The 12,047-nt window shown below is 41.3% G+C and overlaps 1 protein-coding gene across 3 annotated transcripts in view; it reads right to left on the bottom strand.

Annotated features, from left to right (window-relative positions):
- Ccdc141 (coiled-coil domain containing 141) overlaps positions 1–12,047 on the bottom strand; it is a 141,587-nt gene that overhangs the window by 97,188 nt on the left and 32,352 nt on the right. For all 3 annotated transcript variants that reach the window (XM_057755593.1, XM_057755595.1, XM_057755594.1), the window contains exons 4-5: positions 9,272–9,380; positions 4,857–5,110 (exon numbers count right to left, since the gene is read on the bottom strand). In XM_057755593.1, coding sequence (XP_057611576.1) covers positions 4,857–5,110; positions 9,272–9,380 — 363 coding nt within the window. The remainder of the gene's footprint in view (positions 1–4,856; positions 5,111–9,271; positions 9,381–12,047) is intronic.

The following is a 12,047-nucleotide window of genomic DNA, read 5'->3' as shown; positions in this document are numbered from 1 at the left end:
ATCGCTCTCGATCTGGTGTCTCTGCTGTCAATGATATCACTGCATCACCCACAAAACTGTGAACAGAACATCTAGAAAGTGTAAGATCTCATAATAAGAGAATTATGCTACGTCAATGTCTAGTTAGAGTGAAAATACTCTCTTGTGTATATAACAATCAATGCTGCATGCTTAATTACTGTTTCCAGCATGGGAACCTGAAGAGGCCGCACTTCCTCACCAATAAGATACTGTTCAATGAGATACTGTTCAATGAGATACTGTTCAATGAGACACTGTTCAATGAGATACTGTTCAATGAGATACTGTTCAATAAGATACTGTTCAAACTGCACTACAATCGCTATCATAGCTTCATCAAATTTCTTATTCTACTTCTGACCCAAGGATATGCCTGTCTATTCCTTGGTCAAAGTCATAAAAGCCATTGTCACAACATAGTATGTATAGGTGAGGTCCTTTAGTTTTGCTTATATTTTTCTATATTTAATAATAATAGAAAAGTCTTGTCATGGCTGTGACTATACCTGTTCTAGAATCAAAGCCAAAAGTAGTAGCCAGATGTCAAAATGCTGCCAGTAACCTTCTGAAAGAGCAGCGGTCCCACACCTCCCCCAGATGAGAACTATTAGTAATAAGCTAAAAAAATACTGCCTTAAAAAATATAATTGAGTGCCCATGAATGAGTATGGCCACTAAGATAATAAAAGTAGCTTACTTTACTGTACCTTATGAACCCAAAATAAGCAACAAGTTTGGCCTTCAATCTAAGACCAATCCTTATTTGCTCTGGGTCGTGGAGGTAGTATGTTGGACATACACTGTCCTCCTTGGGTACAATGACACAAAGTGTTGTTGTGATATGGTAGTCACTGTGTGCCTGGCACCGTCCCAAGCATTTAACGTAGAAGAACTCACTTGGTCATCCTTATACGACTTGAGACAATTACTATTATTACGCACAATTCCAGAGAAAAGAGAACTTCAGAGAATTTGAATAACTGCTCAGTGACTAGGTTGATAAATGGTGGAGCTATAATTTAAACCCTTCCAGAAGTCTGGCCCTAGGATGTGTGTTCTTATGAGCACAAAGAATGGTTATTATTAATTGCTCTTGCTGCTGTCCCGCAGTTAGCAAGAGAAAATGCACCACGGACCATTTTCAGAGTACAAGTCTAAATTTTATATTTAAGGCAAAGATTGTCTTACTCATCAATGAGTTATATTTAAGCAGTGTTTATTCTTATACAATAGTTATATTAATTTGTTTCAGGACTGTTAGAAATAGGGTACAAATGAAAGATCCACCATCGTCTCCATGAACGTACATGGATGCATATGTAATGGCTACACCTATAGGGCATCCAACAATTGTACCATGTGGGGTCCCAGCGTGTGTAGCATCACTAACACTAGACCTGGGGAAGGAATTCACGTTAATTTAACCAAGTGGAGAAAGCAAAGAAAGTGGTACGTGTTAATCATCTCTGAAGATGCTGGGTATTGTTCTATATATATGTTTATGCATGCTATTGCATTTCGTTATTAGAATCACTTACTGAATTTGTATTATTCTCAGTTTAAAGAGAAGGTCCCACAATGAAATACTACTATACACTGACTGAAAAGGCCAGAACCCAAAATATGGATAGAATCCACCGCAGGCAGGCAGAGATATGGAACATAGCAATCTTGTTCATTGCTGGTGGGATCCACAGCTAACTTTGGAAGACAGTTAAACACATTCCAAGTGCACTGTCCAACATGTTCCTTGTTATCTATTCAAATGAAATGAAATCCAAGTTTACACTAAAACCTACACATGGCTGTTTATTCACACTTGCTAAAACCTGGAAGCAAGTGAAATGATCTTCAACAAGTGAGCGGATGGGTAGCCAGGTTAATATGCAGACAATGGGATGCTAGTCAGCCCTAGATAGACATGAACTAGCAAGCCATGCAAAGACAGGGAAGAAACTTAATTGCTTATGACTGAGGTGAAGGGCAAATTAGTGTGAAAAGCTACGTAATGTATGGTTCCAACAATACAATCTAAGTAAAACAGATCAGTGTACATGGCTGGGTAGGGAGGGATAAATGAGCAGAGCACAAAGGACTTGAGGGTGGTCAAGTTATTCTTCATGGACTTATAATGACAGAGGCCCCCCATTATACATCTGTCCACGCTCGCGCAATACACATCACTGAGACTGGACCCCATTGGATAGAGTACCGTGGATGATAATGATGTCTTAATGTAAGACCATCAGTGGAACTAAGGTCCTCTTTGGGTGAAAATGCTGATGATACGGTTGCTGGGATACAGTGCATGGGAAATTCTACTTTCTGCTCCATTTCCCCATCAACTGAAAACTTCTCTGAAAGATGAATGGCGTCTTTCCAAAAACAATCTTCAAAAGCACCTCACTCTTTTAAAGAAGAAAAGAAGGAGGGAGGGAGACAGAGAAGGACAGAAAGGTTCCATTAAGTCAGAATTCATCAAGTCACCTGACTTTAGCTATCAACAAACACCTTAGTTTCCCAAGGCTGTCAAGAGCTCTCAATTTTCCTTCAGCATGTAGATAAGCTAGAATATTTTTAATAATATTCTAGAATTTTTCTGAATTCTGATATATTTTTATATTGTAAGGAATCCGAATGGCTGATTAGTTTTGCAGTTGGGAAGGCATAAATAAATAAATAAATAAATAAATAAATAAATAAATAACATAAGCAACCTACTTTAGCCAGGCAGTGGTGGCACACACCTTTGAGCCCAGCACTCGGGAGACAGAGGCAGGCAGATCTCTGTGCGTTCAAGACCAGCCTGGTCTACAAAGTGAGTTTCAGAACAGTCAGAGCTATTACACAGAGAAACCCTGTCTGAAAAAAACAGAAATAAAAAGCCTACTTTAACTATGCTTTCATTATCGGGGCAATTGTTTGGTGCTTGGGAAAATTCTCTCAGATGAGTCTTTTCCTTGGGGAGATCGGGTCTCTGTGTTAAGCCAAATGAGCAACAACCCTCTGTATCTGAGAACTGGAAGAGTTTTGAGTCTGTTCTTAGAAGCACCAGAGTCAGGGGTTTGAACTGTGAACCTAGGAAGAAAAATATCAGTGAGAAACTCCCTTTAAAAGGCAGTCGCTCTGGAAACATGCTGCCAGAATCAGAATTAGGAGAGAACTGGATGCCAGAGAAAGTAAGTTGAGAACAAGGAAGAGGGACAAAGAGAGAAGATAGAGCATGCTCTATAATGGACCTGCTTGTGGTGGGAAGACAAAGAACCTAGGAACACTTGTTTAATAAATGTTGCGTGGATTCTCATCTGGGCATGAATTCCCTCTGCTATACCACCATCATCACTGATCGCTGACTTAAGTCTTCTTAAGTAACATATGTGAAGGTGGGATGGGGATAAAGATTGGACCTGGGAAAGAGAAGCAAGCAGGCAGGAACACCACCAGGAGCGGGTGGGAGCCAGCAGAGCCCAGGCAGAAGATGCCAGGAGAGAGAGGATCATGCCTGGAGGAGGTGGCAACAGAACCCAAGCATCATATTTGACTGAAGGGGTCTACACTGGGGTCTTCCATCTCTGCCACCTCCTGCAAGCGGCCTAGCTGATTAATAGAGCAATGCATGCCAACATTCATGTCTCATTGGCTTTTTAAATAGCACTTGTCACTGCTCACTTCCTTTATGACTTTCTCATCATACAGTCTAGTAGTTCTCAAGTGACAATGATTTTGCCTGCTGGGATCCATCTCACAAATTCTAGTGACATTCTGAATCTCCTAACTGAGGGTGTCCTACTCAAAATAGGGTAGGAAACGTCAGAGATTCTGCTTCCTAGTGTGCCCATGTGCCCTTCTCCAGAGCAAGAACTGGCTACCCCCAAACATCAGTAGTTCAAACTGAGAAATACAACAGAAGAAAATGCACAAAGGAAAGACAAACCAACTTTTGTTGTGTGTATCTGCAACACTTCTTGTAGGACACAGCCCATAGTAGGGGCTCAGGAAGGAAATCAAAATGTTAGCCCTTGAGTCTTCCCTTTTTTTCCAGCTTGAAATAAGAATCAGCGTATGCTTCCAGCTATGTGTCTGTCTTCCCATTTGCATTGGAGAAATGGAAAAGATGGAAAGGTCTCCCTCCTTTGCATCCTGGCCAGGTGAGCTGCCCCCATATGATTTCCCGCTATTTAATCTACACACCTGTGAGAATGGGATTAGGACTAACAGAAATGTTGCAGGCAGTATAACAACCATTTGATTGGGGTCTTCTCTTTTAGCTGAAATGATTACCATGTGCCTAGAGTCTGAATATTAAGCTCAACTGAGTCTGCAAACCGAAAGGGTCCCAAACTCTTGTAACCGAGAACCAGACAGCCGCCAATGTTCTCCCTTTTCCCATGGTACCTGGCCACTTTTCCAGGAATGCTGCTTCTGTTTTGTGCTACAGACTGTTTTAAATGACCTTAGCAGCAATGTAACACAACTCAGCACATCTTTCCAGCATCCCAGAAAACCATCATTCATTGTTCAGAATTTAGAGAAAAAACAAGACCAAAAGTAAGGATCTGGAAGGAAAAAGGCAAATTCAATGACAGAACACTGTTATTGTTACATGTCCCCAGGCATTCTCCTACTTATAATGTTAATACTATAAGGAAAGGAGATGGGAATCTTAATTTTCATATACACACTTACTTGGGAAAGCCACATGGTAGCTAAGAAAAAATGATTTTAGGTTAACCACTAACAGATTCAACCATGGCAAGCCCAATGCCCTCCCAGAACATCACTAGTCCATAAAACCGGCCAAGACCAAGACTTCACCGGATGCCAGTTTGTGTTACCTGGTTTTCTTGTTGGTCCCACAGGCATAACTGTAGAACCTGAGCCAGTTCCTGTCGCTGCTGCTGCAAGTACTTGTCCAGCTGCCGTCTCCTGTCTTGTAGAAGTTCTAGGAGGCTGTCGATCTTCAAACAGCTGCTTTGAGCTCCCTGAACCAGCTCAGCATTCACATCAGATCTGTCACACTTGAATTTTTCTATGAAGTCGGTGAGTTGCTGACTTTTGTTTAAAAGGACTAGCGATCTTTCTAAGAGTTCTAGAAGATAATCGGAAAGAAAAATAATGTAATAATGAGCATTTGTGTGGTTGTATTTGCATTCTTCATTTAATTTATATGTATAACATATTAATGATAAGCTACACTGAAAATAATTTAAATGTATAAAAGTCTAAAATGCTTTGGGATGTGTATGGTTTTTGTCAAACACATGTGTCTGTCAAATTGATCACCAGTTGTTACCTCTGTAGTGATTGTATTATATATTATAGAATGGGGATTCAAACCCTAAAAGCTGAAGAACCACCAAGAAGAAAGAGTGCTGAGGGGTAGGAGTTGGGAGCAGCAACCTGAAGGTCAACACTTCAGCATCAGCTAGAGAAGCAGGAAGAGCATGTGCAGTCCCCATGAGCTAGGAGCTCCGCTTGCCTCCCCTTCAGTTATTTGTCTATCTTACACTCCCTCCCAGTGCCTGGATCTGTCTACTTCTCTCCATCCCATGATGCAAGTGTCCCCTGGTGCTTGGACTTGCAGAACCCTCTCTTGACAGCATCCTCTCTAACCCACTCACCCACTCTTCACCTTTACCCGCGGAGATCTTTGCACACACACTCTTTGGTATGTGATTTCCCCCAAACTGAAACAGTTATTCCTGAAGGCAAAAGGAAGGCTCCTAAGACTCGGGAAACTAAAATACTTCAGTAAACTCACCAGACCTGAGAGCTCTAAAGTTATAAGGACCACAACCTCTGACCCACCCAGGATTACATGAGGAGAAAATAATTCCCGAACGAGAGCCTTCTTGGTACATCTTCCTGCATGCGACAGAGGCTTGGAAAGGAGGCCCTTAAGAGTCACCGCCCACGCTGGGGTGGGCTCTTAGGAGACACTGCTGCTTTTGAGCCATCCAGGCTTCTGTACCTCATTGTTCCACCTATCTAAACGCAGGGCTATTTAGTCTATCATGAGGGCCCTATCTATGAGCAGGCATCTGTCCATGTCTCCCCAGGAGACATACACAGCACTTTGTCTTCCTCTCTCTCACCTTCTACATATTCCTCAACCTATTTCTACCTCCCTCCCATTCCCCTCTTCCCTTCTCTAAATCGCCCTCCCGCTTCCCCTCACTTTCTCTCTCAGCAATGACTTCCTTGCCTTCAAATGATGGGCTAGATTCCTAAAAGTAGATTATCCCATTTGCCATCACCCAATTTCCATCTTCCTTTTCCAAGAATCTCAGTCTAACCCCTTAAACTCTTCAGACATCTATACTTTCTCCTGCATCTCTGGAATCCCCTCCTTCCTCTGTCAAGAACGCCATTCACTTCGGCTCCCTCTACCTCTACCTCTCTCTACTCACATTTTACCCGTCAATTGTCATTTCCTTGAGGAAGACACTGAACTGAATACTCCTAGTAAGCATATTCACAGTACAACATTACTTTCATTCATAATGCTTATCTTGCCTATAATATTACAGTTGTGTATGGTTACCGGGCTAATCGCTGCCCTTGCCACCAACTCCAGTTCAATATAATGACAGGACCCTGGGTTCCCTACCAGGAACTGTTTCAGAAACACTGTTTCATGTCATTGAATTCAAAAGAAAAGATTGGAAAGTAACCAGAAAACTGTTTTCTGGGATGGAGAGATGGTTCAAGGGTTAAGAGCACTGATTGCTCTTCCAGAGGACATGAGTTCAATTCCCAGCACCCACATGGTAGCTCACAACTGTCTGTCATTCCAGTTCCAGGGTACCCAATACCCATGACAAAGCACCCATGCACATAAAAATAAATTTTAAAAAAGAAAACTGTTTTCTGGAAGAAGACTAACAAGCCAAGGTTAGCTCAAAAGACTAACAAGTCAAGGTTAGCCCAAAAGACTAACAAGACAAGGTTAGCTCAAAAGACTAACAAGTCAAGGTTAGCCCAAAAGACTAACAAGACAAGGTTAGCTCAAGAGGAGAGGAAACAGTTGAGGCTGTGATAGTCTTCAGCTATACTCTGGTGGAACATTCTGGAAGCCAGAAACTCCAACCAGTCACCCTGTTCTGACCTAAGCCACAAGGCACAGTGGTCACCCAGGTGAAGTTAAAGAAGCAAAGGGACGGTGGAGGCGGTTTCCTCATAGCTTCCAGTTACATTTTGCTATCATGGCATTCACTCCTATACCCCTCAACTGCTCACCAACTAAGAACTTTATTGGAACTGTTAACTCACATTTTATTCCCTTAAATCTAACGATGATGATGATAGATACAAAGCCCTTGACTAGCAATCAGAAATCTCATCCATTAATATGCACTTCAAATCATTCCTCTGAGACCACATTCCACTAATTGGCTGATTAGTATAACTCCCATGTTATAAAAACAAAGCTCTTGAAGGCACCGCTGGGCATTATTCATTAGGATCCAGCTCTTCTGATCACTGCCCCCTACAATCCTTCAAGTGTCACACAGAGGGGCTTAAAAATATCCCATGATTTATGCCACCAAAGACAAAGTGTCTCCCTGTGTTCAGCTAGCATTCTTGCCATCTTGTCAACCCAAGAGGCCCACTCAGTAGACTCGCAAAGATTACTGAAAAGTAAGGCATGGTTTCGTTGTCAGCTGGATGCCAGGACAGTATAGCCTCAGGCTTCCTTAGAAAGGCATGTCAGCTTGCTCCTTGTGTTACGTATCCTGTCACATCTGAAGAAGCTAGCAGAAGCAGAAGGAGGAATATAAATACTGTCGTCTCCTCTTCCAGCTCCAAAGATTCATGGGAAAGGCCCCACTCCCACAGGGTAAAACTACACGAGTGAAGTTGCTGTGTGCTGATCATGTTGGCTGGGGGAGACTGCTTTGAGACCACGGAACCCATTGAGGCCACAGGACTGGGCTCTCTTCTAGTCCCCTAACAGGAATGTTAGGTGATTCAGCGCTGTCCCAGGGGACCCAGCCACATAACTGCGGTCATGTCAAAACAGTCAACAGCCAGCTGACGCTTTAGTGCTGAGTCTGCAGTTTCTATCTTGTAGTGACAGGTGTGGTGGACAAATCACCAGGAAAAAAATCCATCCCTGCATTTGGTAGGCCGCCATCAAAATTTACACTGGAGAGACTGTTACTAATCACTTTATTTTGGGAAACTTGCAGCAAGCGATAATAATGAAGAACTATTTTATAGAGATTTTGGAGAGCGCTATAAAGCATGTGTGTGTGTATGTGTGTGTGTGTGTGTGTTTAGAAACACACTTTATTACTTTAGTCCTGTTCTATTTTTCTAGCATGGTCAAACGTTTCGGGGATCAAAGTCAATTTAAAAGTGACAAAGGCTAGCCGGGCGGTGGTGGCGCACACCTTTAATCCCAGCACTTGGGAGGCAGAGGCAGGCAGATCTCTGTGAGTTTGAGACCAGCCTGGTCTACAAGAGCTAGTTCCAGGACAGGCTCCAAAACCACAGAGAAACCCTGTCTTGGAAAAAGAAAAAAAAAAAAAAAAAAAGTGACAAAGGCTACAGAGAAATTCTGTCTATAAAACCAATAAAACAAAACAAATTATCAAAAGTTGTGACAAATCTATGAAGCCATTTAACTCAGATCTAGTCCAGATTTTAAAAAAAAAAAATACATTACAAAGAAGCAAAGACATCATCCCTCACCCATTTATCTACATTATCTTCACAGATGACACATTCCCTACACCAGTCAGCCTAGGTTCAAGATCTCCTGGGCACATACACTATGCTTTAACAACAACTGTTGCTACTCAATACTCTGAGAGCAGAAAATATTCTGCATGACGTTTTACTGGACGTTTATCTAGAAAAGAACCCTGTTTGTTTTAACCGTAAGGATGAAAGAGAGGCTTCCTTACTCACAGTTGGTGTCTAAAGGCTGGCTTGCATTTATCGACCCTTAGATGGGAAATGGACTGAATTCAGCCAGTGAGTGCAGCTTAAGGATCCATGGGACTTCGCACCTGGTTGGATGCTGGATGCTGGGGATGAAGGCGCGCACAGGAGAGAGGCAGCCTCTGTTCTCAGGGATGGAGATCTATAAGGCCCACAGCTAAACTTGCCCGAGTGTCACTTACAGCTAGAACTTTCTTCGAGAAGGTGGCCAAAAGCAAAGCTTTATCTTTTTTGAAACAAACTAAACAGCAGAAAGATCTCCAAATACTGTCATTCACAAGAACCTATAGCCATTTCTTGCCTTTGGCGTGGCGGTCATGAAGCTGAAGAAGCGACTGCAAGGCCTCGGCGCTCTCAAACTCATGTGGATTCTGCAGAAAAGCTTCAGTCTGGTCTATTTTTATAGCAAACTGAAAAAAATAGAGAGAGAGACATGAAAATGATAAAAAGCAATGGAACATTTATTATATTTATGGATTTTTGTCATGCATTAATGGCCTAGCTGACTCAATATGATGGGAAGATGTATGTTAGCATGTTCTAATCTAGAATAGTATGCATGAATTTTCATGTACTAAATTTACAAAATGCCATGGCTTCTCCTCCATTTTTATTTCTTTTCTAACTAAAAATACATTATATATGCTAAAAATAAACCACCTTATTTATGTTCAAATACCTAGTAAGTTTTTCAACCAAAATTATGTTTTCCAGATTCTATCTTCCCTACAGCCATAAATTCAGTTACGATCAATACTCTAAGGTAGGTTCTCAGTGAATAGCCAGAAAACTTGCTGGCAAAAATCAGCAAAAGATTGGCTAAGCAATACTCCATAAAATCACAAGTAAATTTAACATAGAGAAAAATGTAGGTAAATATTGTGTTATTTTTTTCCTCTGTGTGTTTAAACTTAGGCATAGAATATAGATATTTGTGACTAACAGTCTAATGTCATTAAAGAAAACACACTCAGGCATACATGTGCATGTGCACACACATGTAAAGGAAGAAGAGATGGGAACTAAAAAGAAATGTACCAATTCTGTTAATTATATAAGAAGGGATGTGACTGGGGAGGAGGGAGAGGAGGCAAGCTTTAGCTTTGGAATCTTTAACTGATAACCTCATTCAAAGTTGTGTCAATAGTATTTGTGCCTCATTCGTATAAATAAAAACGAGACTAGATAAAGCAGAAATGAAAACTGGACTATTTCTCCACTTCAAAGAAGGGTGTATAACAATAAAACACACCAATGGTGACCAATATAATCAATTTCATTTAAAAAAATTTTTAAAGTAAATTTGAGATGAAAAGATATTTGAAGTTAGGATAAAAGCCCCAGAGAGATAATTTTAAATATAAATTTTAGGTGGGGGCAAAGCATAGTCAAATATTCTATTACAGTTTCCCCATAGTGACAGACAATTGATGGGTTTCTGCTCCTGCGTTTGGTAGGTATTATCATAGTTTATAAAGAGCATGGTAAAACATTCACCTTTGATTTAGAATAAAAAATAAAGGCAAAGGATCCATGAGAAAGACAAAGAAGCCTCCCACTGCACTTGACTCCCTGTTTTGCTTTTCTAAAATATCGTTTTTGAATTTGGTGATGGCTAATACCTTAGGAAAGCCCTTGGCTAAAAGGGGTATCGTATTTTGATCATGACAACAGCTGCAGCCCTAAGCCGTGTGGAATGGCGAGAGGGGCTGGTAAGCATGTCCCCTTTGAAAACACAGAAGGCCTCTGCCATCTTGTAGGACACACTAATGGACACTGGCCACCGTCACTCAGCGGTGTTTGAGAAGACCCTCACGTGGCAGTTAAGCCTGTGAGTCAGATTCTATCCTATAATAACCACCATCCAGCCCATCGTAACTTCTCTTAGAATTCTACAGTCTGGCATGGTTAGTTACAGGGGCTCACACACACACGTGTTCACATCGCTCCTTCATCCATGCTCTCATAACTGATTTTTATAGAGAATCTTCAAAAGAGAAAAAAACTATAGGTTATTTGTTGTTTTCCAGGAGAACATTACAGAAAGTTTACACGGTATAGTTTATAGCTCTCTTTCAGATTCTTAGGCAAATTGTTTCAAGTGTAAACAAACGAGGCTCTAAAATTTCTTGATTTATTGACTCTTGTAGATTTTTTCCCATCTAAAACTTACACTTTTCTTTTTTTTCTGTCGTTTGAACAGAGTAGAAATAGCAGTGGGGATTTAAACAAGAGTTAAAGTTAACGTCATCATCTTTTTTTCTCCTTGCTGAAACTGCTTTGCCATGGAGAAGCAGCCTGCAGATTCCACAGCACTCTGCTTCCACTTAGTGCGAGAGGTTCAAGGCGTGGGAAGCAGGCTAACAGGCGTATTTAGTCATCTTCCTAGATCCAATAAAAGCTCACTCAAGTGCATGGATAAGAGCGCCTCGTTAATCTGCTGTGGCTTAGTATTTCCTTCTACTCCTCGCAATATCTGGAAGCAATTTCCACATCAGAGAGAAAATTAGCTAGCCTTAACACTAAACTACACCGAGAAACAAATATTGAGCCGAATGTAAGGAAGAGATAATCTGCTGTGCTCAGGAGCACTGGGTTTCAAAGGCAGTCCCATTTATATCCCTCCTACTAGGATGGGATGAATCCGCTAGGGCTGCAATTGGCTTCTGTGATTATATTTCCGCTGCCTTATTTCTTCTTTCAAGAAAGGAGATCATATAACCGCACACCCAAGATGGTCTGTAAAAAGGGGTCAGCTGTGACCTGTCAATCTTAAAAGCTACAGTAAGGGTTTTGTTCCTCTTCTGAGTGAGTTCACGGTGCATGAGATTGTCCTTGTCAAGTTTTATGGTCATTACTCCAGATTTAACTCCTGAATTTCCCTCCTAAGAATGTCATGGTTTTCATAGCTGGCGTTCTATCATAGTGAAGTAGCCTTTGGTCGTCAGCAAGAGCAGGCTGTGCTGCTGGACAGGCGTTAAAATGGGAAATTGCCAGGAAGTATCTTACAAAAAATATACATCTTTGGAAAATGTTTGGTCTCATATTTTGAAATCTAAAACCTCCATAAAGAAAAA

The sequence above is a fragment of the Chionomys nivalis genome, chromosome 22, assembly GCF_950005125.1.
Source record: "Chionomys nivalis chromosome 22, mChiNiv1.1, whole genome shotgun sequence".
Taxonomy (NCBI): domain Eukaryota; kingdom Metazoa; phylum Chordata; class Mammalia; order Rodentia; family Cricetidae; genus Chionomys; species Chionomys nivalis.
Note: the sequence above shows the minus strand (reverse complement) of the source record. Positions and strands in the feature narration are given on the sequence as shown.